A 26314-nucleotide genomic window follows, 5' to 3' on the forward strand; every position below is an offset into this window, starting at 1 on the left:
TACATGAAAAGTAGCAATACATTATGATGCGGAAATATGAATATCAAATCGATTAATCAAAAAGCATGTCTATTTTAGTTTTCTGCTAATTTTTGCAACTATTCCATTAAAAAATACACATCGACAACATTTAAAACAAAAATGGTAGTGACGGACCCCTCTCTAAATTTTGGCATGTGTCAAGTGTTGCAGTTATAGAACGGCAATCGATAACTGCAATGTAAACATGTTACAGTTATCGAACGACGACTGTAGTTGTTGAGCACGTTTTATGGTTATTGATCATAGAGTTCTCCAAGCGAAAACACACGAACACTACGACATGGCCTGCTTTACACTGTATATTAAAATTTGTGAGAGTGTGAATCAAACTCGGTAGTTTTTTATTCTCTCTTTCATATGACAGTTCTCACACAAGGTGACAACAAATTCTTACAGCTAACAAAGAAAAAATCGAAAACATTGCACCAATACAAACGCGTCTGAAAAACTCTATGCAGGAAATTCTTAGTCAGATTAGATAAAAATAAAGGAGCGTGTACGAAACTGAGTAGCTTTTATTCTGTTTAAAATAAAATTGTACTAGCGTGGTTAATAATACAAAAGCGCCAAGTTCGCAAAAATTTACAGTCTGGCATCTCTGGAAATTAAAGGCGCGCTGGTTTTTGTCTTATAACATATTGGTGAATGTATGCAGCTGAAGTATTTTGTTATTATCGCCATGAAATTTCTTGCAGTATAGAATTACAGTGTGTTTGATAAATAGTGAAAAGGAAAAACAACTGTATACCAGAATTTAAAATGAAGTATTCCACTAACAAATCTGTCGGCAAATCTTCAGTCAGTTGGGTTGGCAAACAATGCGATCCGCAAGTTGCGCGATCTTTTAAAATGAGACCAGCACTATTTTACAGGTGAGCTATGAAATCACCTAATTAACTGTATCATCCTAAGTAGTGATCGAACTATCTTTAATTTATTAAAACTAAAAGTACAAATTCCTCGGTTATATTTTAGATTTTTTTTTCATAATTACAGCAAATGTTATTATGGAGCCTTGACACTAAAAGTTGGTAACTATGTTCTCGTTTCCAATGTGGACAGCCCTGAACCTGATTCAGTTTCCGGCAGCGATATAGCCCGGATTGAACATATGTATGAAACATTAGCTGATGATCCTAAGGCTGATACATGTAGAGCAATCGTGCAGTGGTTTTCTCGTCCCACGGCATTACCCTCAAAAATAATCAATAGCGAAAATTACATATTTGATGTTAATCATGAAATAATTGAAGATTCTCGCTTTAATCCTGATATAGCAATAGAAACTATCAATGGACTATGCCGTGTCGAAATCGTGGATCCTGGAATAGTTGTTTCTGATGTGGTTAAGAGAATCGTAAGTAAATTTCCGGTTTTTGTCGCACGCTACAAACTATTACATGTACATGGCAGTAAAAAAATGAAATTAGAAGCATTGAAATTCGTCGAACAGAAATCCCCACCCCACAGACGTGAGTCGATGCTCGATAAAACCAATCGTTTAAGTATGAGCAGCGTGAATGATACGCCAAAGACATCGAAGCGCAAACATAATCGTTTAAAATCTATTGAATTTATCGATATGCATCAGTTTGATAAACATGAGATCACTACCTCGCAGCAATGTCTTGAACAGCAAGAATGGGTTATTAAAACAGTAATTGATGCAGGTAATAATAATTATAAAAATAAACTTGATAGATTAACTGAGGGAATATGTGGTGTTGTAATTAGTGATGATGAAAAAGTTTCTCCATCAAAAATTGCTAAAGTTTATAACGCAAATCGAAAATCTCAAAGCATCAGAAAAAACTTGAATGCTAGCTTTCAATGTGACTCGCCCGCGTCTTCGGATGGAGAGATGTTGAATTATTCCATAGTAAAAGACAGCTCGAATAACACACCGGTGACGAAAATAAAGCTTAGATTATCTGAACGGCAAAAGCCAGTGGTTGATACTCCTCGTCGCTCAGCTAGGAAAAGATCAACATGTCATGAAGAAAATGTTATGGATAACGAAACGTCTCCCAGAAAAAATAAAAAGTCTATTTCGAACGATGATGAAATAACAAAAACTCCACCGCTTCGACAGAGGCGTAAAAGTATTCTGAAAACACCAAGTTATAAAGTTGATGCCGCCGGAACACCTAAACGTAATATACAACTTTCTAATATTGTGGAAGAATTTGCAAATGGAAGGCGAATCTCAAAAAGAATTGATACAACTCCGACAAAAATTGGTTCAATCAAAGGATTGCCGGAACAAGAAAGCTCTAGAGGGCGATCTCCAATCATTGATGCAAGCAAATCAACTCCGAAGAGTTCAACTAAATTGAAACTTATTCGATCGGGCGCCATACAACCGACTATTCACTATCGCGATTCACCAGTTGAAGGACCGTTGGACGATCATCTTGCCCTAGTCCGAGAACGATTGCATGTGTCAGTTATTCCAAAATGCTTGCCATGTCGAGAAAAAGAATACGATGAAATTTACAGTTTTTTAGAAGGAAAAATAATCGAAAGTTGCGGAGGATGCATGTATATTTCAGGTGTGCCGGGAACTGGAAAAACAGCCACAACCAGCGCTGTCATACGTGCTCTTCAATCACAGGCTGAAGAAGAGGAGATTCCCAAGTTTGAATTTGTAGAAATTAATGGAATGCGTCTCACAGAGCCACGTCAAGCATATGTACACATTTATCGTCAACTTACCGGTAAAACTTTAGCCTGGGAACAAGCATATAATTTGCTGGATAAACGTTTTACAACTAAATCTCCACGCCGTATAACTACAATTCTTTTAGTCGACGAACTTGACATCCTTTGTAATAAACGTCAAGATGTCGTTTATAATTTATTGAACTGGCCGACCGCAGCAACCGCTCATTTAGTAGTTATAACAATCGCCAACACAATGGATCTTCCAGAGCGTTTGCTTATGGGAAAGATTTCGTCTCGTTTGGGATTAACACGACTTACATTTCAACCATACAATTTCCGGCAATTGCAGGAAATAGTGATGGCTCGACTTACAGGAATGTCATCTTTTGATTCCGATGCTATTCAACTAGTAGCTCGAAAGGTTGCTGCGGTTTCAGGTGATGCACGCCGAGCACTCGATATTTGTCGCCGGGCCACCGAGCTTGCTGATGATCACTCTAAGAAAAGTGGCCAACGTGTTAGTGTTTCAATGGTTTTTGTGCAGCAGGCACTCGGAGAGATGATTTCAAGTGCTAAAGTACAAACCATAAGAAGTTGTTCCAGAGTAGAACAATTGTTTTTGCAAGCGGTAACAGCTGAGGTGAGTATATTTTGTAAAACTGAAAACAAACTGCGGAAATTTATTCTAAATTGTCCATGCTGAATTAAATGATTTCGATTCATCTTTTGAAGTGAAAGTGACACCATATTTTTTGAGTGCTTATGACAAAATCATTAAACAATTTGGTTATGGAAAACATAGAACAATTTGTGAAAATGTAAGAGGTGCAAATAACATGCTTACTTACTTACTTACTTAGATGGCCGTACGTCCTAAGACATGGTCTGCATAACGTGGCTCCGCCAATTTACTCGGTCCAGCCTGCCTCCAGTTCCGCGGGCACCCGGTACTCTGCAGATCGTGCTCCATCTGGTCGACCCATCTCGCTCGTTACGCTCCTCGCCTTCTCGTTCCCACCGGATTTGATGCGAACACCAATTTTGCAGGGTAGCTATCCGGCAGTCTAGCTACATACCCTGCCCAGCGTATCCTTCCAGCTTTAGCCACTTTCTGAATACTAGGTTCACCTTAGAGGCGCGCAAGCTCGTGGTTCATCCTACGCCTCCACACTCCGTTCTCCTGCACACCGCCAAAGATGGTTCTTAGCACCCAACGTTCAGAAACTCCGAGTGCTCGCAAGTCCTTTTCGAGCATTGTTCACGAGAACGACCGGTCTTATTAGCGTTTTGTACAGAATACACTTGGTGCGAAGACTCAGATTTTGCGACCGTAGTTTTTTATGGAGCCCAGTAGGCACGACTTCCACTGATAATACGTCTCCTAATCTCCCAGCTGGTATCGTTGTTCTCAGTTACCAGAGAGCCGAGGTACACAAACTCGTTGACCACCTCGAACTCATCCCCGTCGATTGTTACCGTATTGCCTAGGCGTGCCCTGTCGTGCTCGGACCCACCTGCAAGCATATACCTAGTTTTTGATGTATTTATCTCCAGTTCGATCCTATCTGCTTCACGTTTCAATCCCAGTATACACTGGTCTGCCACCGTCTCCAATTTTCTGCCGACAATATTCACGTCATCCACAAAGCAAATAAATTGACCTGATCTGTTGAAAATCGTGCCCCGCATGTCAAACCCCGCTCGTCTCATAACACCCTCTAGCGCGACTTTAAATAATAAGCAGGAGAGTTCATCACCTTGTCGGAGCCCCTGTGAGACTCGAATGGGTCCGACGTTCCGCCCGAAATTCTCACACAACACTTCACATACTCCATCGTAGCCTTAATCAGTCTTGTCAGCTTCCCCGGGAAGCCATTTTCGTCAAGAATTGTCCATAGCTCTTGTCGGTTTATTATATCGTATGCGGCTTTAATATCGACGAAAAGATGGTGTGTAGGGACTCTAAACTCGCGGCACTTTTGGAGGATCTGCCGCAGTGGAAAGATTTGGTCAGTCGTAGACCGTCATTCCATGAAGCCGGCCTGGTAACTTCCTACAAATCTGCTGGATAATGGTGACAGGCGTTGGAAGATGACCCGGGAAAACACTTTGTAGGCGGCATTCAGGACTGTGATCGCTCGATAGTTCTCGCAGTCTAGTTGGTCGCCCTTCTTGTAGATGGGGCAGATAACCCCTTCTTTCCACTCCTCCGGTAGCTGTTCTGTTTCCCAGATCTCGACGATCAGTCGATGCAGCGAGCTAGCCAGTTTGTCGGGGCCCATCTTAAAAAGCTCAGCTCCTATGCCGTCTTTTCCGGTCGCTTTGTTGTTCTTGGGCTGCCGGATCGCATCCTTAACTTTGCTTATTGTTGGGGTGGCACATCTTCGTCGTTCGTTGCACCGACCACGCCCTCTCCGTCTCCTGCTTGCACGCCATTCAGGTGTTCATCATAGTGCTGCTTCCACCTTTCGATCACCTCACGATCATCCGTCAAAATGCCTCCATTTTTATCCCTACACATTCCGGCTCGTGGGACAAAGCCTTTGCGGGATACGTTGAGTTTTTGGTAGAACTTTCGTGTTTCGTGTGTGCGGTGCAGCTGCTCGAGTTATTCACATTCCTCCTCTTCCTGGCGACGCTTTTTGACGTACGTCTAACCGCACTATATCGAGATACATTCTGCGGAAACTCAACCCAAGGTGTAACGTTGGAATGAAAGATTTCAAACGGTGATACTGATGTAACCACATTATGGATTACAAAAATCAATATGTCGTTGGATTGATAAAATGATGGACAATTTTGTGATTCGTCAGTTATCATTATCACTTCAATGTTAAACAGTGAAAATTGAATAAAAGTTTCAAAGTCGAATTTTCACGAACAATGTACCAATAACAAGCGAGCACGCCTAACACAAACTTCATGAGTGGACACCAGCTGCCTGCTGTGATATCGTGTATAGCAGTTGCAAAAAAAAAATTGACAGAATCTCCCCGTCCCAATAGGTTAACTAATGTTTGCTTCCATGAGCCTAGATTATTTTGATGTCTTGAAGGTGAAGCTTTTTCGGAAAGTTCGTAACCACCTCCACTATCTGACAGGTTTACGTTCTGCTGTTAGAATGTCATTAAAACTGATGTCTTGAAGGAAACATACTGGCACAGCCAACAGTACTGCACCGAGCAATGTATGAATAAAGCGCTGGTCACTCGTCGTCTATCAGTGCAGAAGAACTCGGCATTCATTTGTATGCAGCGAAGCCAAGTAAAGACTGCATTGCCCGTGTCGACGCACAGTTGGGTTAATGCGTAGGTATCGTATTGCGATCTGAAACACAATCGAATTGCCGTTTGAATTATCATCTTTTTCTTCTTGTTTTGTAGAGCAGCAAATATCAAAATTTTATATGATTATTCGAGTGCCGCAAAATACGCTGCGCCGCCGGAGACAACAAAATTCTGTAGGTGTCGGTAGAAGCAGATAGCAGAGTATATAAATATGGTGCATTGTATAGTTAGAATGCGTTGCTTATTTTTGAACTCTACACTCTGTTTTCTCAGATTCATTTAAATAACTAAATACAGAGTTTTTAGAAGACAGACAGCTTTGAAAAGGTAGTTAAACGACCTGTACTAATATTATACTTATATTCTGCTAGGTAAATGAATTCGACAATCCTAGTTGCATCCCGCGGTGGCGGTATAGAGGAAAACCAAATTCATTTCATTTTGATATTAGAGTTCCCACGAACTTTTAAGTGCAGGAAAAAAAATGTGACATCTTTGCCGTCTTGTGATCGGTGATTGAGCTATCTTTCAAAAGACAAATAAATATAAAAGGAAGTTTAATTTCTACTGATTCGCACTCAATTTAGATCTGTAAAAGGTTGCCTTTTCGCGTATTGAAGAAAATTTACTGTATCAGAATGGAAGGTATTCATCAATGTTAAAGAGAATATTTTTTCTTCTAAGCTAGAGTGCTGTAAATAAATCAAAATACAGACCCCGTTCGATTTTGGCAACACGCCGTTTTTTTTACTGTTGCCAAAATTGAACCATTCCAAAAATGAACGGTTCTGTTTTCATGGCCTTTTTTACTTTTTAAGTGGCTAAAGACAACCTTAACAGTAGAAATAGCCACCAATGAACTAGTTTCAGTTCCAAGTCGTTTGAGGTGTCGCTTGATGAATTAAGGCTGACGACTTGATATTGCCACCCAAGTAATTAAAGGCATAGTACTGCTTTGATCATTACCATTATACTACCGGAACATGTTCCGGTCATATCTCAGGAACCGTTTTACCGATTTCGGTCATCCGCTTAGGCAACATTGTTGAGCTTGGACTGATTAAAACAAAATCAAGAAAACTAGAAAATGTAATTTGGCACATGTGTGCTAAAATCGAACCGTGCCAGATGTAAAACGAGCTCAAATCGAACAGAGCCTCAAAAGAAAATATAAAACTTTTGCAGTCCTACGTCAACTATGCGGTCGTGTCTTGGCTACCACCCTCCTACTTTTTTCCTTGAAGAGTTGGACTTACTGCCTCCGTTTCAGTCTATATCGCTCCACATTCTGCAAATAACATGCAGTATACCCCTTTCCCAAATTATTTATATTTGAAATAACTTCTAACAAGAATGCAATAAAGCAATTAGCAGCTATTCAATATTGAGCTTTTTTTAACTTGATCTTCGAAAATTTTGTGTCATTTTAATTAAAATTAAATCAAGTTAAAATTAACACTTATTACAAAAAGATGATGGCGACGGTATATTTTGTTGACAAATTTACTCAACATAGCGATTATTTTTTCCTATCTATCGTACAAAACTGATTTCACCGTTCCACTGCATTCGCACTGTGAGACAGTTGCAAGTCCATTTCTGCAAGTTTTGTTCGACTGCATGGAATCGTCTCGTCTATCTTATTGATATACTAGCTGAATGTACCCGGCCTTGCTCGTGTAAAAATTTCTGCTTTTTTATAATTTTCTATATTTCCATATATTTTTTCCAGCCCGAGCATTTCATATAATATTTCTATTTTAGTAATTAACTTGCTTATATACCACCTTTTTCGTTGATTCACAATCGATGCGGAGGCATTCCAATTGGGTCGAGTGAGTTCAAAAATTCCGTTGGAAAATGGATTGCCTCATCAGCATCTTCGACGGTATCGATTAACTTACAATAAACTCAAATTACACTCAAATTACATAATCAATAGCCTAGGCTCATCTCTAATAGTTAAAATTATTGCTTGCTATGTCTTCTCGTTTTACTTTTTTTGTGTAAACAATATCAATATCATCGTTATAGTTGAGCATCAGTCTTCATGAATTAATTAATAATTTGGAGATACGGGGACTATCTCCAGATTTTTCTCAAGTTTTGAATAACTTCCAGTGCAGAAAAAAACCTTCGCTATACCAAACGTTCGGACACCAATTTTCGGTTTTGGGAAATCAGCTCTGACTTATGAACCTAATATCAGGGAGTATTTGAATATTTTTCTTCAGGAATTTGAAAATAGCGTTGGACGCCCGTTGTCATTTTCTGAACATAGTTCTCTTTCTAGAAATAGGTCGCTTTTTACGCGTTTTTTTTGCGCGGCTTTTTTACGCGGATTCCGGAATTTACGCGGATTCCGGAATTTACGCGGTATTTATTTTTGCGCGGATTTCGGTTTCCTTTTACTCGGAATGCAGGATTAACGCTGTTTTTTTATGCGGATTCCAGAATTTACGCGATTTTATTTTACACTAAAATAACTGTGAAAGCTAACGGGACTGGTGATACGCTAGTAAATAAAACGCGAGGTGTACTCTTCGACAGTCAACTATAAACTGATTTATTCTCTGCATCAGAACACTGAGCCAGCCAGTTGTTCAGACAGGGTTGTATTCTAGGGTGGTCACCACAGTTCTCCCCCCTTTAGTTTAAACAATATTTTTCTCAAAATGGCCAAACTTCACTGCCATATAGGTATTCATTTTTTTTTTTGAATGCGGTTAAACATGACTGCCGCTTTAACTTTTTTTTTCAGATAGTGGCTAAACAATACTGCCACAAACTCAAACTTATGTTTGTTTTAATATATAAAATCGACATCCCTTTTAGGACGCTTCGGTCTACTAGAGCGACGCAAACTTTCTGGATGACAACTCGAACTTGACGGTTGATTCGATTGCGACCACTGTCGCGTAGATGGGTCCTCCTGGGGATTAACTTCCTCAGGCGGTAAACACGCCGATGTGCCGCCACCTTCCGAATCACAAACCATTGGATGATCGTCAGATGTGCCTCGGTAGATATACGAATCTGCTGCGAAACCAAGGAATCCGCCAGCATCGTCGTCAACGCTTTCATCGTCATCGTCATCGCGCGCTCTTTTCCGGTTAACACTCCTTCCTTCCTCCCTCGCAAAAATCAAACCGTGACGATTTCTGCGAGCTCCAACCAGCTTCAGCTGATTGCGGTGCGCCAGATACACCCGACCTCCGACGGAAACCTGAAAAGTTGTTAAGGAAACACGTTTTAAAAATTTTGCTTCAAGCCATCGTCGAATGTCAGTAGGTTTGAAATTTTTAAAGTATACTAGATCTCCTGGGCGCAACTTGTCAATCCAGTCAGGTTTATGATAATCTTTGGTATTATAGCTATACACAGATTTATCCACATTATCACGCTTCGTCAGATGATTCCTAAAACTATTCCTAGGATGGATTAAATCCAACAGCGTTTTGGGTTTATAGCTAAACAGTCTCTCTGAAGGAAAAGAACTACTACCTTCTAAACATGTATTCCTGTAACCAAACAAAAAATATGACACCAGATCTTCTGTGTTCAAACTAGCCATCTCCGGATCCAACAAAAACTTTTTCAAACCTTCTTTTACCACTCTTACCATACGTTCTGCTTGTCCGTTACTCGAGGGGTTATACGGAGGACTTTTCATAACCTTGATACTGTGTTTCTGAAAAAAATCAACAAGTTCTTTAGAATTAAACGGCGGTCCTCCGTCCGTAACAACTACGTCCGGCAACCCAAATCTAGCAGAAACGCTGATAAATTTCGACTTCACACTCCTGGCATCTGTACTAAACTTCATGTACTCAACTTCAAGCCATTTTGAAAAACTGTCGACAATGACCAGGAAAACTTTTTTGTCGAAATAAAAGAAGTCCGCATGAATGCGGGTAAACGGTTTTGTTGTAGGGATCCAGTTAGAATGTGGTACCTGCTTTGGAACAACATTCATTTGACAACACACAGAACAAGTTTTAACAAAATTTTCAATGTCAATACTCATGCCATGCCAATAAACTGTTCTTCTGGCCATCTGCTTTATTTTGGTTATTCCTGAGTGATTTTTATGTAGTAAACGCAGAATTTTCTTTTGCAAACTATCAGGAATAACGACACGGTCTTGGTATAGCAAACAACCCTCTACTACTTCCAAGTCTTGGTGTTGTGCGTATACATCTAAAAAACTTCGATCTAACTTCTGTGGCCAACCATGCTTCATGTAGTAAACAATTTTTTGCAAAAACGGATCTTTTTGTGATTCACTCGCAATCAAAGCATGGTCTGACGGAAACTCATTGGAAACATTCAAACTCTTTATGTATTCCTTTTGCAGACTTGAAGGAACATTTTCAGGAAGAGGAAATCGTGAGCAAAAATCTGCGTTGCCCATCTTTGTTGACGGCCTGTAAACAATGTCAAAATCGTAAATACTCAGTTCCATTACATATCTCTGCAGACGCGTCACAAACAACGTATTTTTTCCTTCCTTCCCGAAAATTCCAATCAATGGCTTATGATCAGTATACACAGTAAACTTTTTGCCAAAAAGAAACTTATGAAACTTTTTGATGGTGCTAACAACTGCCAACGCTTCTAAGTGCAAAATTGGGTAGGATTTTTGTGCATTTGTTAAACTGAAAGAAACAAAACTAATAGGTCTTTCCTCATTCTTGATTTGAGGTGCGATTACGCCGCCTAACCCATAACTACATGCATCTGTTACAACGACAACAGGTTTCCTCGGATCATAAAACTCTAACAGCTTTGAACTCAGCAACGCCTGTTTACAGTCTTCAAACACTCGACTACAATCTGAGTCCCAGACAAACTTAACGTCTTTTTTTAATAAACGATAAAGACAGCTGAGGCGTGAGGACAAATTGGGTATGAACTTCCCGTAGTAATTAACCAAACCCAAAAATGCCTTCAGTTCAGAAACATTATTCGGAATATTAGCTTTCCGAATAGTCTCGACCTTTTCCGGGCACGGCAACAAACCTCTGTCGCTCAAAATGTGACCCAAGAATGGCAAACTTGAAACAAACCATTTGCATTTTTGCAGATTAATCTTAATATTGGCATTAGAAAGACGCTCTAAGACCAAATTAAGCTTCCGAACACAGTCCGAATAGTCCTTGCCTGCTATCAAAACATCGTCTAAGTAACAGTAAACTCCGTCGATAGCCTTCAAAACCTGATCCATGATCCGCTGAAATATAGCCGCACTTGAAGAAGCACCCTGTGGCAAACGATTGTACGTAAACAAACCTTTGATTGTGTTAATCACCATGATTTTTCTTGACCTTTTTGACAACAATAGCTGTGTATACGCACCAGACAGATCAAGAGAACAGAAAACTTTCGCGCCAGCCATAGAAGCAAACAAATCCTGTGTTAGTGGGAGTGGATACACATTAGGAATCAAAACTTTATTGATAGAAACTTTACAATCAATAACCATCCTAATGCCACCGTCCTTTTTCACCACTTGAATTACGGGTGACGCCCACTCGCTCGAATCTATTGGTGTTATGACTCCATCCTTTTCCAAACAGTCGAGGTGCTGTAAAACCTTGTCCCTCAACCTGTATGGAACGTCATAAGCACGCTTAAAAACCGGTGTATGATCTTTTAAAACTAGATCTGCTTCGAACCCTTTAATTGGCGTACATAAAGATTTATCAAAAACATTGGCAAACTTACTCTGTATCTCTGCAACAATCTGGTCCGGGCAAACTGCCAGTTGATTGATGCTGCTTCCAAACGCCTTCCTCCAGTCAGGAATGAATACATCCAGCCAGTCTCGCCCCAACAAAGGTGTGAAGCAACTTCCACTTCGCAAAACGATCAGTTGAACAGTTTTCGCTTGGCCGTTAAACTCAACTTTTACTGTTATTTCTCCTTCCACCTTCAACTTACTGCCATTGATCACTGCTAATTTCTTGTCGCACGTCTCTAAAGGTATGTGATCGAATTCTCCCTCGTACATCTCCAAACTGATGACGGAGACTGCAGCGCCACAATCAACTTCCATCTTCAACCGCAAGCCGTCAACGAAAACGTTACGGAAACACGGTTCGTTGATTCTATTGACTGATGATATCATCAAACAGTCCATGTCGTCGTCATCCGAGACGGATCTATTCAATCGACGTCTCAAACTTTTTTGATACTCGTTCAATTTTGGCTTTGCTGCTGGAGAATCGACAAACTTCACTGACTTTTTCTTGTTTTTCAAGTCGTAACAAAAACGACGTGTATGTCCACTTCTACGACAGAAATTGCAAAACAGATTTCGTGACTGAAGTAGAACGATTTTTACGGTCAAACGAAACTGATCGGCTTCTGCTCCTTCCTCTGCTAGGCTGACGACTCCGTCCACGCGAGCGATCTCGGAAATCAGACCGATTGTCCCGATTCCCAAGCCTGTTCAACACGCTCGTACGGCGCGAACTGGAATCTCGAGAGATTATTTTCACCCTCTTTCCTGCTGCTTCCGTATTCGTGATGAGTTTCTCCGTTTTCGCCAAGGTTAGATCGTCCTCATCAAACAAACGCCTTTGTAGCTCCTCATCGCGGATTCCACAAACCAACTTATCGCGAATCGCCATATCCTTAAACTGTCCGAACTCGCACAACTCTGCTTGGAGCTTAACAGCTAGTATGAAATCCACAGCTGTTTCATTCGGCCCTTGTTCGCGTTTGTAGAATCTGTAGCGATGGATCAAATCGCTTTCCGTCTTGTCATACCGTTTTTTAAGAGCATCCGTAATCTCCTTAAACGATAAAGCTTTCAAATCCTTGCCAGGGAAAAGAAGCTTTATCTCGCTGTAGACTTCCCTGCTACAGGTAGCGAGAAACGAAACTTTTTGCTCCGCCGGATCAACCACTTTATGATGCGCAAATACCCAGTCCAACTGCTCCTAAAACTGCGCAAACGGAATAGTACCAGGAACGTACGGCTCGATTTGATTCACTAACGGCATACTTGACATGATGAAGAAAAAAAAAATTAAAAAAATTGACAAACTAAAACTTGTACTAGTGTGCAAAATTACAAAAATATTTTTTTTTTCAGTGTATATTTCACTGGTGCGATCAAATCAAAACAAACTGAATTTGATCTCCACACAACTCAACATAAAAAAAAACAGCTGTGAACAACAAAACACTTTTGCCTATTCCGCTTCGTGCGGAACGAAAAACACAAGCAAGAATACGATTTGTTTCGGCGGTGCGATGAAGCAGACAAAAAAAATGCCGCCGATGATTAGTGTTAGTGCTGAATCAAACAGAACTTACATGCAAAACTTTAATATGCTGCTGTTTGATTATGGTAGTGCAGCATAAACTTTGCCAAAATCAAAAATGGCTCTTTTGCCTATCCGATCACGGTAAAAAACAAAATGAAGCGCAATTCCTCCTGCGTGCTAAACAGTCGAAAAAGGCTTACAATCGCACTTTGAACATGCAGTTAAAACAAGATAAACTGTGCAAAAACTTACGAGGTCGTTGACGCAAACCTGTTTGATTAAAATCAAAAAACTTGTTAAAAGTAAAACAAACCTGATTTACCAGGATAAACTTTTTTTTTAAATGATTTTTATTACTTTGCGGAAAAACACTACTACCGCTTTTCAACACTAGCTCTCCGCAAACACTTGGCGGAGCAAAACTTTTTTAATTTTTCTGTCGCTTTTCACTCCAGCGGGAAACAAACTTTCGGCAAACTGAACGCCGCGAAACCACTTCACCAGCAAACTTAACGCCGGAAAAAAAACTGTTCGTAGGCTACGGAAACACTGTCGCAAAACCAAAGAAACCGTTCGTACACACGCGAATTTCTAAGAAAGAAAAAAACGATTTCCTCGTCGCCACTAAAATAACTGTGAAAGCTAACGGGACTGGTGATACGCTAGTAAATAAAACGCGAGGTGTACTCTTCGACAGTCAACTATAAACTGATTTATTCTCTGCATCAGAACACTGAGCCAGCCAGTTGTTCAGACAGGGTTGTATTCTAGGGTGGTCACCACATACACGGATTCCGGAATTTACGTGGTTTTTTAATGCGGTATGTATCCCCCGCGTAAAAAGTTGCTTTAGTGTATTGACATAAGTTAACCATTTTACTTAGTTTTACACAGCTTGACAGAAAGAAGAAATCGCTGAATTGATTTCTAAACAACGTTTCAATATTACGTCCAAGCCTTCTTCTGTATTCTAGTAACCTTTCCAGAAAATGTAATCCGCCATGCACGATTTAAAAATTTGGGACGGAGATGGATATTTGGATTTTGGACGTCATCTTGAATTCGAAAATATACATATTGCAGAGCATATATTCGTTTTTCATAAAACTCTAAAACCGGAAGTCGCCATATTGAATTTAAAAAATGTCATGGGATTTTTAGTTCTGCTTTCTAAAAGATCCGGGTTCCGGAAATACCAATGTTTGGAGGTTTGTAAACGTTTTCTACAGTTGTATACAGCTTCTCAGCAACCAAAAGTCGCCAAAAACATCGGGAATCATATTCCGGTCCCAAGACATCAACTTCTGGCCATGACCGACCGAGGCCATGGAAGTTATCGTACCTCTTCAAAAAGTTTCCATAGGGCACTAAAAGACCTGATTTTCTTATAAATTAAGACCCCCTCCCTTTTGATAGCTGCTCCTTTCTCTTTTCGACATCATGTTCCGGTCTCTGGAAATCAGTTTCCGGTCTCCAAATATGACCAAAGGCCTAAAAACTAGTCCTGTGCGCCGCCACGCCGCGCCGCCGCCGCCGACACTTTTACGCACGCCGTCGCCGCCGATGATTTGGACTCGGCGCGCCGCCGAAGAAATTTTTGGTGCGCCGCCGAGAAAATCTTTACCGCGCCGATAGTGATTGTGTATGCTGGATTTTTTCCTGGTTATAGAAATACCGCAAATCACAGCCGGTAATGGAACACTCGTATAGGTATTAGGTAATGCGGAATTTGGAAATTCTCAATACCCCTTCACCCCTACGTAATGCATTTTTGCATGGTGGCCTCACGCAGTGTAACACTTCGTTAAGTATTTTCATTAGTAAATTATTTTAATTTGTGGAATTTTGATACAATATTTGACAATAAATATACAGACTTTTTTATCGATTATTATTATCAGTGATTTGCTTCGTCAGTTTGCTTCGAGAAAATTGTTTCAGTTATCCTAGCATTTATTTTTTATTTTTATGCAAATGTATTTTTTATTTTTATGCAAACGTATGAGCAGTCTTAAAATGTTCAAAAAATTCATGAAAAATGAATAGTGTTTTTTCATTAATTATTTGGTAATTTTCTTTGAAATACAGTTTTTTTTTGGAGATCAAAATGCGGGAATTCACTGAAAATTTTGCGCAAATTAAATAGTTGATCATATTGTCCTGAAACAGACATTTTTGTAGATAGTTTTTTCGTCAACATTTTCAAGCACGACTATATTTTTTGCTGATTTCTCGTTAATTTTTATTTTTTTTCCTCTGTGCGGACTCATCACTGCGACCAGAGACATTTGATCTATTGTGACATTGGCCAGGTGTTTTCTGTACTCCGCACTTCATATTATTGGCAGTAAATGTACGCTTTTCATTTATATCCGTGCTTGTGTGAGAGAGTTTACCCTTTCGTTTCAAGCTTACTGCTCTACTATAACGAGCCTCTTACTATTCTACCAATATTGCCAAATTACAATTCCCAGGAGTGAGACTACACCTAACGTTCCCCTCTGGCCATTATGTCAAGATGAAAGAACCTTATCGAAACCTCGTTCCTCGTGCCCAATTACAATTCCCTGGAGAGGATTAATATTCCTTAGAACAGTTTCATTATAAAAAAAGACTTATTTTGTCAAGAGGGATGAGACTTAACGAAACCTCGTTGCTTCTACCAACACCGCGTCACAATCACAATTACCCGAGGAGAACTTAATGCTTCACCTCTGGTCAGTTTTATCCCAAAAGTCGCAATAAAAAATGAAGAAACTGTGGTGTTTACCGAAGAACTCTATTCGATTGAAAAGAGTTTCCCATTTTTTCAGTTATTCCATGGGTAACCTAACGAAATATATGAAAGTTAAAAACGACTCTCTAACGTAAGATTTATCGAATTTTCCCAAAGGTCTACGGTTAATCGAAATCAACATATCAAAAAACTATCTATCTTTTTTCCTAAATTTAACGTCTCTGGGAACAGTATTCCATGTAATTTTTTGTTGTGGGCTCGTTGATAATTTTTTTTGGGATTTACACTTGTTTGTACTTTCTCTGCTTGGTTTATTATTTTCTGGTTATTCAATTGTTTGTTTACTTGATATCTTACCAATTTTATTTCTATTTTTGACATTCTTACAACTCTGACGCATACATTTTTATTTATGAACGTTCAATTGAAAAAAATCGAACATGAGAGTACAAAAGCACACATTATGCGCAATATTTTATAAGTGGTAATTAGTGTCACGCCGATACACGCTGCCGCCGCCGCCGCTGATAAAAGCTAACGGCGTCACGCCAGCGCGCCGATCGCCGCCGAGGTAAAATGTTTTCTACGCCGCCGCCGCTGGTGATATGGTCGGCGCACAGGTCTACTAAAAACCATCGTATTCATTCAGAAAGTTCCCATAATGCATGAAAATAGATTTTTCGACTAATTAAGACCCTCTCCTCCTTTTGGGGGTTGCACCTCCTTCTTCACACTATTTCTATGACCACTTTCTCTGTACAAAGAACACGTATGTCAAGTTTGGTTAAAATCGGTACAATCATTCGAGAGTTATGCTGGAACATCCATACATACATACAAAACTTTTTTTTTAAATAAATAGCTGGATTGTAGGAGCTCTTATCTTATTTGATCGATGCTCTTAACTAAATTTTTATTCGGTAATAGTTGAGCTTCAGCAACTTTTCCAAACATATTTTTAATCCAAAACGCTAAATTGGACTCTCCGTTATCAAATTATGCAAGAAATATGTCAACAAATCGTTCCAAAAACGGATCAAAGCAGTTTGGATGTTTTGAAACACTTCTCTAGAAACATTTGCACGAAAGCCGATTTTCGGCTGCAAACAGACGTCACTACGTTTCAAAAAAGGCCATTATTTGGAAATATATGATCGATTTTCGTATGACGACGTCATTCCGATTCTGAAAATACCCATATTGGCAAGCATATAATTCAATTATTAATATTCGCAGATTTCCAGAAACCGGAAGTCGGCAACCCAAGTTTCAAAGTATCGTCAGATAACGATAACCGGTTCTTAAGAGTCATTTTTGCTCCGAAAACTGCAACATTGGGGGGTTTGTGAGTGTTTTCCACAGCTTTAAATGGCTTCCCAGAGACCGGAAGTCGCCATCTTGAATTGAAAATGGCATCGAACATTATGTTTCGGTCTCTGGATATCAACTTCCGGCCTCCAAATATGATCAAGAACCCGAAAATCATCAAATTTCAATGAAAGGTTTCCATTATGTATGAAAATTTATTACTTTTGACCCCCTCCTTCTTTAAGGGTGACCCCTTCCCCTATCCAATATTTCTATGACCACTTCCTTTATACAAAGAACACGTATGCCAAGTTTGGTTGAAATCGGTTCTGGCCTTCGAGAGTTCGAGAGTGCTGAAACATACATACATACATACATACAAAACTTCTCTTTTATATAAATAGATAGATAGATAGAAGATAGATAGATAATAAATAGTTAAAAGATAGATAGATAATAAATAGATAGAAGATAGATAATGATGATATTCGACCTGGCAACCATTTCTCAAAATTCATAAAAATTATTAATGATGAATACCGAACTACTATATTTTAAAAAATCTTGTACATTTATCTGTTGTTACGCGTTTCGTAATAAAAAATAATAAGAGTCCAGAACAGAACCGACCTCATTATTTTGTAGAAAAAAGTTGAACTCCTTCGAAGATGTCTGTACCTTTTATTTTTCTTTTTTTTTTTTTGAAGTTTATTGTAACTGCAACAATTTAATTACAAATAACATCGTTTTTATTTCACAGGTGGCTCGTACAGGAATTGAAGAATGCATTTTTATCAGGGTCTACTCGCAGTTTGAATCGTTGGCAGCATTTGCTGGTATAACAGTACCTAATCCCGGAAGGGCGATATCCATTTGCAGCCGTTTAGGAACTTCTCGGTTGCTAATTTGTGAAAGTTCTCGAAATGATATTTATCAGAAAATTTTACTAAACATCAGTTCCGACGACGTATATTATGCACTTCAAGCAAGCAATCTAATTTGAATAAACCAAACTAAATCAATTTTGGAGTGTTTTCAATTCAACCGATATTGTCATTTTAAGAAAAAAATTGCAACTAGCATTTCAATCATTGTTAGGGTTATATGAACACATTCGTAAATTAATTTTGGCGAGAAGACAGTCCACACAAAGATATGGTTGCGCATAAACGCTACAACGATTACGTAAAAGGTCAATGGGATTATATTTGCAATACTATACAGCTTCAAGAACCAGTTACTTATCGTCTGTTTTCTCTGTTCATCTTGAATGAGTTTGTTGGCAAATTTATGCCGGTGTCCATTTTCAAGATGATATAATAACATCAAGAAACTTAAAATTTGCCCGTGGTATGTATTGAGCAGTAAAAGCAATCCAACCCGCCAAAAACTGAAACTGCTTAGTCCCACATATCCAGCGTTCAAATCAATAGTTGCGAGATTATTTGAATTACCCTGAAATCAAAAAGAGGTTTGTACATAATATATTTCTAACAGTTCAGAGGTACCTAGTATTTACCTGATAAAAATAGAACAGCTTCCCCAGCCAAATATGAGAACCAATTTTCAGCAATAAACTCTCCAATTTGCTCTCTGAAACATTGTCGATTCTTGTAACCAAGTAGCGACTTGAAGACAGTAACGCGGCAACCAGAATTACATTATGTGGTTTGTGTAGAAGCGTTGATAATAGAGCGGTGATAGTAATTACACTAACTAGTATGCTGCTAGAATCTTTTTTTGTTTTGATAATAGCATTATAAAGCTTAGGTAATAACGATATTGCAAAAATTTCGACCAGATTAATCCAAAATATTGTTAGACAATTGTTAGTCCTGAAAACATAATGCGTTAAGTTTTGGGTTACAAATATCTTAATGTTATATACTTAGTCGGAATTATTCCAAAAAACGCCACCAATCCTGCCATTAGCCTATAATAATAAACTAGAAAACATGCCGTTGCACTTAAAATTGTCGTCAAAACTCCAGCAAATCGCCCAATAGCATAAACGGTGGAACAAAGTGCTATGGTCGTAACAAGAGATATATTATTCGCAAAAATAGACTTCGTTGTATTACTTACCGAAAACAAGTACCACACTAAGCGGACTTTTATGCTCATCTTTATTGAGCCAGTCGCCAATATCCGCTAGGTGCTGCCATTTGTCACCAGTTTGATTTAAACGACGGAGTAGTATATGGCCACAAAGAAATAGTACTGATTTTATACAAAACAGATGTCGCTCCCACAGAAAGTTGTTTAAAAATCCTTCGTTAGCTCTCCTGGATAGTTTAAGCTTCTCAATGACCCGGTTTAATTTTTTAAGCTCAAGTATCGTCATCAGTAAAAATAAAGTACTGCAAAAATAGTACCAAATAAGGTGCTCTTCTTCAATAAATGAACTGCTGCACGAAGAAATTGCATGGAATGAGAACCCCAATACTAGGCAACTTATCGGTGGTGTTGCTTGGTGGCATTGCACGCGGTTTTTTTTAATAAAGGATATTATGCTTTTGAAAACACTCCAGTATATGTATAAACAGCAAAATATACATACAAGAAGTGAATGATATGAATAAAAGTTTTGTAGAATTGCTAGACCTATCAAATCTAGCTTAAATATGAAATATTTGGTGAATGACAAAGTTGCTAAAACTGCTACTATAGGTACTAAGTTGAGCTGAATTTTAATTTCACTTATATTCTGCGGTAAAAATACTAAAAGGATAGACAACGTTGATGTCTGAAAAGAGTAAATTAGTGGTGCTTAGCTATAACCAAAACTATTATTTACCAAAACTCCCAAACAGATACCAAGAAGCATACTGAATTCATCATATCTGATATAGTTTTTAATTAGAAGCGCTGACAAATTTCGACTTATGGTGCTATACTTGTTTATTGCTTTGTTGAGTATTGTCAAATCGTCTTCATGCTCTAAGAATATTGTATGTAATAGTTTAGCTTCTTTATACTGCAGGAAAAAATCTAAAAGTAAGACAAAAACCTAAATTAATCCACCTAGCGGTGAGACCCAGCCTTTCTCATTCGAACTTATTATTTGTTAAAAAAGATTTACTCCAACACTTAGAAAACACACCTTGATAATTTCTGCTAAATTTGTTATTCATTCTAAACAACAAATTTTTGGCAGCCAACAGCACAACTATACCGAACATTTAAAATATAACATTCTTACACATATGAACATATATTTACACATATACATGCAAATAACATTCAATTCTTTCAAATATATGATGTGATTTTGTTTTGATTGTGGTATAATCGATTTGTACTTATATACTGCGTATAAGTATTTAGATTGTTTATGTCAACTTTAGCCAGTAGATTTCAAATAATGTATAATTAAATGTTGTTCCTTATACATTAATTTGAATGATCTTATCAGTGAAAATAAAATTCTTTAACGCAGTTGATATTACTGATCGTTTCTGAAAAGCATCCAATTAATGAATGTCTTAAAAATGCTTGAAACGTCGAGATCTGGAATTTTGTATAAAAAGATGAAGGAGTTTCTCAGCTCAATGTCCCGTCGATTCTTTCAAAAAAAAAAAAATGTTCGACATAACACCAGATCTCGACGTTTTTATGCATTCGTAAGACAATTGGCATTGGTATCAAACATTTTATAAACTACTGCCTGTACTTTTCTTCATCAGTCAAAGTCCGCTTGAGCTGAAATTTTGCATTTGAGAAGACGAAGCTTTTTCGCCCTACTTCTGGACGAAATTCGCAAAAACCATAACTTTTTCTTGTGATGAGTACACGTAATGTGAAATAATTTCTGAGGTTTATCTCGAAAGTAATGAAATAGGATTGTAATGAGTTTAAAGGCAGGTCATTGGGCACAACATAGGATTTCAAAAAACGAACCGTTGCCATATTTTGGTCAACTAACTCGGTCACTTTGGTATATATTTTAAAAGTGGAAGAAAATTAAAGAGTCGGTGTATGCGAAAAACATACATTGTCATATTGTCGGACAAGGTGACTCGTTTGCCACATATTACGTGAAAATTAGAGGGTGGTATCCAAGACACGACCTCACATGTTATTTTTTTAATAAGGGGGTTTGTTAGTACAACATAAAACATTGCTGGTCTAAAAATTTGTTTGTAAATCAAAATTCAATTCTTTAAACAAAGTTTAGAATTCCTGTTAATGAGAAGATATAAACTTCTCGTGTATTTGATGAACTTTGCTTGTAGACTTTCAATGTGCTCTTTGAAAATAAGTTTTTGTCGTAAATTTGTCCCAAGTACTTAACCTTGTCAAAACAACTTAAATTAACCCCATTCATCTTGACAACGAGATTATTTTGCTTGAGGAAAGAAGCCCTAGTCTTATGAGGAAAAATTATCAATAGAGTTTTAGAAGCATTCGGAGAGATAGTTGTTGACCAAGAGATAATTAAAATTCATGAAAATAATTACTATCAGTCAAATTATTTTCCACGTACCTTGTTTCTTCACATTATCGTTAGAGAGAATTTGAGCCTTTTCAACCAGTCTTTTGGTGTTGTAAAAGGCAGCATATACTTTATCTATTGGTGGAATGTCATCCAGAACCGGCACAATGAGTGAACCAATTGAAGAATATGGAATGGCAACTCCTAGTAGAGTAGCTAAAGTTGGGGCTATATCAATTTGCATGAAGAGATCATCACTCCGAGTGCAATTGTTTCCTATCACTAGCAAAGGAACATTTGTTTCTGAAAAAGTTGAACCACCGTGCCCTCCTGAATCGCGCATTCCATGATCACCCGTGATAAGCAATAATGGTGCGGTTTGATTTCTTTTATCCTAAAAATTTTTGATTTTTTAATATATATATATATATATATATATATATATATATATATATATATATATATATATATATATATATATATATATATATATATATATATATATATATATATATATATATACAGTGATCACCCGATTATATCTCACCCTGATGATTTTTGGCGTGATAAAATAGGGAAAGTGATAAAATCGGGAAATTTTTAAAATTTTATTTTTTTCTATTGAAGATGTTAAATCAGTAACTAAATACGTAAAATCAGCGATTTTATTATTTTTTGGAAAATTTATCTGTACAAACATATGAAAAAAACTGCAGTTGTTTTTTCATAAATCGATATATCTGAATAATGACAAAAAATGGAGAAAAGTTGTCAAGGGATGAACTTGAGAAAACTGTCTGAGCTTTTATAAAACATATTTAAAAAATTCAATTTGAGATCCGATACTGAAAAAATAATTTCAAAAACAAAAAGTGACTAAAAAAAATCGATCATCACTATTTTTTTAAAACATTTTTTTAGATAGATAATTCAGTTGCCTAAAACTTTTCTGAACAAACCTAAAAAAATAAAAAACCTAAAAAAATCGATGTAAAGTGTCAAATAAATTACAATTAAGTTTTTTATTCGTTCATGTTTTTGTTTGAATTGGTAAAATGAATTACTTGCTTTTTTGTAGCGCAGTACCATAAGCAAAATATTAGATGTTCTCACAACACTAAACTTTGCCGATATCTCTCACATATTGCAACCTGAAAAATCTTAAAATGTAAATAACGTTTTTTAATGCCTTCTCATAGAAAACATTATGTTGCTTGCAATATGTAAGAGATAGAAACATGATGTCTTCTGTGAAGTTTCTTGTTTTGAGATCACCTAATACTTTGCCTAAGGCACCAAGCGTCTATCTTTATCTAATGGAAAAGTAAATATTCTATCTCACTTTTAGGAGGATTGATCACCCAGCTTTCTACATCAAAAGATGCGTTTTCAAATATTTTGAAACTTCTCTGAACATATTATACCGTTATAATAAACATTTGTATCACTATTCAATTATTCGCACGATAACAGCAAAATGTAACATTGTGCATCGGTTGAATTTTTAATGTAAACTGCATCCAGAATGATACACAGAATTATGAAAAATATCTTAAATATTGAAGCGTAATAGAAAATAAGTTCACCCTGACATTTTTTTAATGAAATGTTTTATGATGATAAAATCGGGTGAAAAATGTGATAAAATCGGGGGTAGATAAAATCGGGGGCAGATAAAATCGAGTACAGATATAATCGGGTGATTATGTATATATATATATATATATATATATATATATATATATATATATATATATATATATATATATATATATATATATATATATATATATATATATATATATATATATATATATATATATATATATATATATATATATATATATATATATATATATATATATATATATATATATATATATATATATATATATATATATATATATATATATATATATATATATATATATATATATATTTATATATATATATATATATATATATATATATATATATATATATATATATATATATATATATATATATATATATTTATATATATATATATATATATTTTTATATTTATATTTGATCGGTTTCTACCATTTGAATTTTGAGTAGTATTTAAACGTGTGTATCGAAACTGACACGGGTGATACTGTAGATTAGTTTCAACCAACTTGAGCGAACGAAATTGCTATTTTTATCATTTTTGTTTGTAATTCTGAACCATTATTGGAATATGCGATGACTAACTTTTTAAGCGACCGACAAGGAGACTTATGTGTCAACAATATAAAAATAACATATACTAGGAAAATGGAAGAAACCGAGCAAATATTTGCAGCAAAATACTAGGTACTGTTAAATTTTACTTTAGAACATAACAGCTTACCCATCTATTCATAGACTCAACAATCTCTGAGATCACGTTATCCATTTCTTTTAATTTCGATGGAATTTTTCCACTGAAGGGTCCTTCCACATGACCTATGTGATCTAATCCAAGGTAGTGGAGGATCATCAGTTCCCAATCAAAATTGAGAAGCTCCAATCGCATACTGTTCGTTATATTTTCGTCTCCCTAGAACCAGTGAAAGTTAGTGAAGGTATCTTCAAAAGCTGATTTATTTTTTAACTATCTACCTTATAAAAATCGTTAACATATAACGAATCAACATTTTCCCTCTTTCTGTAAAATATATCGGGAAACATGTTGGTCCAGGTATTATCCCCATAAAAAACAATACGCTGATGCTGCTGAATCATCTGATACAAGAACGTATCTAATTCTGTCTTTGCGCTACCCAGATTAAGAATCACATCCAAAAAACTTGGAATAGAACCCGATGTCATAGCTTTAATCCTTGGCATAGTTACGGTTGGGGGATGAACCTGTAATCGGTATTGGCATGCGGCTCCAGTGGCAATTAAACTGTGCAAAAATGGCATTGTTTTCTCCGTAACAAAATCGCAACGCATTGCGTCGATAACCATTAAAATAATTCTAGAATGTCTCGATTTGTATGAGCCATTGTTCAGTCTTGAAAAAAATATTGATATTTTCATATTAATATGTTAAAAGCAATTATTTAGCAAATTTAAACCGTTTAAAACTCACCTGGCGTTATCTAGTGAACTAGGTAAATCAAGTAGACTCGATTTCGCTGAGGTGCTATATGAGAAAGGGAAAAACCCGTAACAAAACAAAAATATGGAAAACAAAAACATGAACAAAAGATACACGAAAATGTATTTAAGTTTTATGATCATTTCTAGCAACCAATTTCTTTTTTTTTTTAACTGAACATCTGTTTTTGTTTATAAACAGTGAACCGTACAAATGTTTTATCGTTCATTTTACTTCGTTTTTACGGTACACGGTTGTAGCCAGACCGATGGCAACAGTTTCTTGAAGCCGCCGCTGATGATGATGGCGTTACTGTTGGAAATATGGTCATAAGCTCCGTTCATTGTGCCGCATGTGTTACTGTGCGGATTTTTTGCGTGCTTCTAACTACATTGAATGTAGGGCTATCTGGAACGTGTTGAAACATGTTTGAACGTGACTATTTATATCCTGCACAAAATCCATAAAACGTTCAAGACAAAACAATCGTTTTTCGCTTTCTGCATTTCTTCACACCATTTGCAGCAACAGTTGAACTCGCATGGACGGTGCTTAATCGGCTGTTTCGCAAGCACTGACAGCCTTTTGACGTATAATCGAGCCAGAGAGCCGAAGAAAAACGGCTTCAAGCGAAATGTATGGGGATGACGTTCGTGACAGGGATGTGGTTGTAGCATGTTGCACTATATCCCGTTTTTGGTTTCTTTGCTACACCAAAATTACACTTTTTTACACCCGAATGAAACAAATATCGAATTTCTTTATTCCCGGAATCTCATAAATAAACGACATTACACACTAAATTTTTATTGCTGGAAACCAGCAAAATTTTGCTGATTTTCTACATGCTGGAAAATCAGCTATGATATCAGCAAACTTTCTCGCTGAAACAATCAGCAAATCGAAACGTCAAATTTTTGACACCATTTTGCTGAAAAAACAGTTGTTTGAATAAATTGCTGCCTGTTCAGCATTTGAGCATTTGATATGAATTTGCTGATGTATCTCAGCAAACGTTAGAAAACACCCACAGTTAAAAAAACACCGGATTCGGTAAAATTTTACCGGAATCTCAACAGCTGAACGTTCGGTGAAATTTTCGGTGTTTCCGGAAATTACCGAACAGCTTGTGAAACTACCTACCGCCAAGTCGGTAATTTTCACAGTTTTTTTGGTAATGTTTCAAGCCAGGCTGTTCTGTTAATTTTACCGGAAGAACCTGTAAAAATGTTTAAGAAAAAAAGAAAAAAATACCGACCGCACCTGTAAAAAAATACCGGATTGATGTAAAATGTTTTTTTTCTTCGAATTGATAAAAATTTTTATTTTATTGATTCGAAGAAAAAACAGATTCCGGATATTCAGCTGGTAAACAGAGTTACACAGTTATATTATATTATATTCTTTAAAATAGAGCGTAAGGCAATTCTTGAGAGTTTAATCCTCGAAAGTTTAATGAACAGAAAATTA

At 37.0% G+C, this 26314-nt stretch overlaps 3 protein-coding genes across 4 annotated transcripts; 1 reads left to right on the forward strand and 2 right to left on the reverse strand.

The window, feature by feature from the left end:
• The first annotated feature begins 311 nt into the window (after positions 1 to 311).
• Positions 312 to 18340, forward strand: LOC129725298 (origin recognition complex subunit 1). The gene is made up of 3 exons (XM_055680921.1): positions 312 to 914; positions 1039 to 3346; positions 18079 to 18340. The coding sequence occupies exons 1-3, from the start codon at positions 802 to 804 to the stop codon at positions 18319 to 18321; spliced, it is 2664 nt and encodes an 887-aa protein (XP_055536896.1). The 5' UTR covers positions 312 to 801; the 3' UTR covers positions 18322 to 18340.
• LOC129725296 (uncharacterized protein K02A2.6-like) lies at positions 6722 to 17760 on the reverse strand. Of its 2 annotated transcripts, none has more exons than XM_055680918.1 (2): positions 13526 to 17760; positions 6722 to 13007 (listed from the first exon to the last, which is right to left on the reverse strand). In XM_055680918.1, exon 2 carries the CDS (start codon positions 12136 to 12138, stop codon positions 8803 to 8805), a length of 3336 nt encoding a protein of 1111 aa, XP_055536893.1. In that variant the 5' UTR covers positions 12139 to 13007; positions 13526 to 17760; the 3' UTR covers positions 6722 to 8802. The 2 variants fall into 2 exon arrangements, with proteins under 2 accessions (XP_055536893.1, XP_055536894.1); XM_055680919.1 differs by lacking the exon at positions 13526 to 17760 and having other exon boundaries at positions 6722 to 9222; positions 11724 to 11839.
• Positions 18156 to 25096, reverse strand: LOC129725297 (GPI ethanolamine phosphate transferase 2). The gene is made up of 9 exons (XM_055680920.1): positions 24836 to 25096; positions 24361 to 24757; positions 24110 to 24298; positions 21805 to 22147; positions 20116 to 20309; positions 19404 to 20064; positions 19207 to 19345; positions 18838 to 19153; positions 18156 to 18773 (listed from the first exon to the last, which is right to left on the reverse strand). The coding sequence occupies exons 1-9, from the start codon at positions 24985 to 24987 to the stop codon at positions 18372 to 18374; spliced, it is 2793 nt and encodes a 930-aa protein (XP_055536895.1). The 5' UTR covers positions 24988 to 25096; the 3' UTR covers positions 18156 to 18371.
• Positions 25097 to 26314: the final 1218 nt, after the last annotated feature.

Source organism: Wyeomyia smithii, chromosome 2 (assembly GCF_029784165.1).
Source record: "Wyeomyia smithii strain HCP4-BCI-WySm-NY-G18 chromosome 2, ASM2978416v1, whole genome shotgun sequence".
Lineage (NCBI taxonomy): Eukaryota > Metazoa > Arthropoda > Insecta > Diptera > Culicidae > Wyeomyia > Wyeomyia smithii.

What these genes read in the sequence shown, in the direction of transcription:
- LOC129725296 (XM_055680918.1), bottom strand. Translation starts at nt 12,138, where the DNA reads ATGGACTGTTTGATGATATCATCAGTCAATAGAATCAACGAACCGTGT.
- LOC129725297 (XM_055680920.1), bottom strand. Translation starts at nt 24,987, where the DNA reads ATGATCATAAAACTTAAATACATTTTCGTGTATCTTTTGTTCATGTTT. An exon ending in TTGAGTCTATGAATAGATGG is followed by an intron (nt 22,148 to 24,109) that starts GTAAGCTGTTAT and finishes AAAAATTTTTAG; the next exon opens with GATAAAAGAAATCAAACCGC. An exon ending in TTTGGAATAATTCCGACTAA is followed by an intron (nt 19,154 to 19,206) that starts GTATATAACATT and finishes TTATGTTTTCAG; the next exon opens with GACTAACAATTGTCTAACAA.
- LOC129725298 (XM_055680921.1), top strand. Translation starts at nt 802, where the DNA reads ATGAAGTATTCCACTAACAAATCTGTCGGCAAATCTTCAGTCAGTTGG. An exon ending in AGACCAGCACTATTTTACAG is followed by an intron (nt 915 to 1,038) that starts GTGAGCTATGAA and finishes TCATAATTACAG; the next exon opens with CAAATGTTATTATGGAGCCT. An exon ending in TGCAAGCGGTAACAGCTGAG is followed by an intron (nt 3,347 to 18,078) that starts GTGAGTATATTT and finishes TTTATTTCACAG; the next exon opens with GTGGCTCGTACAGGAATTGA.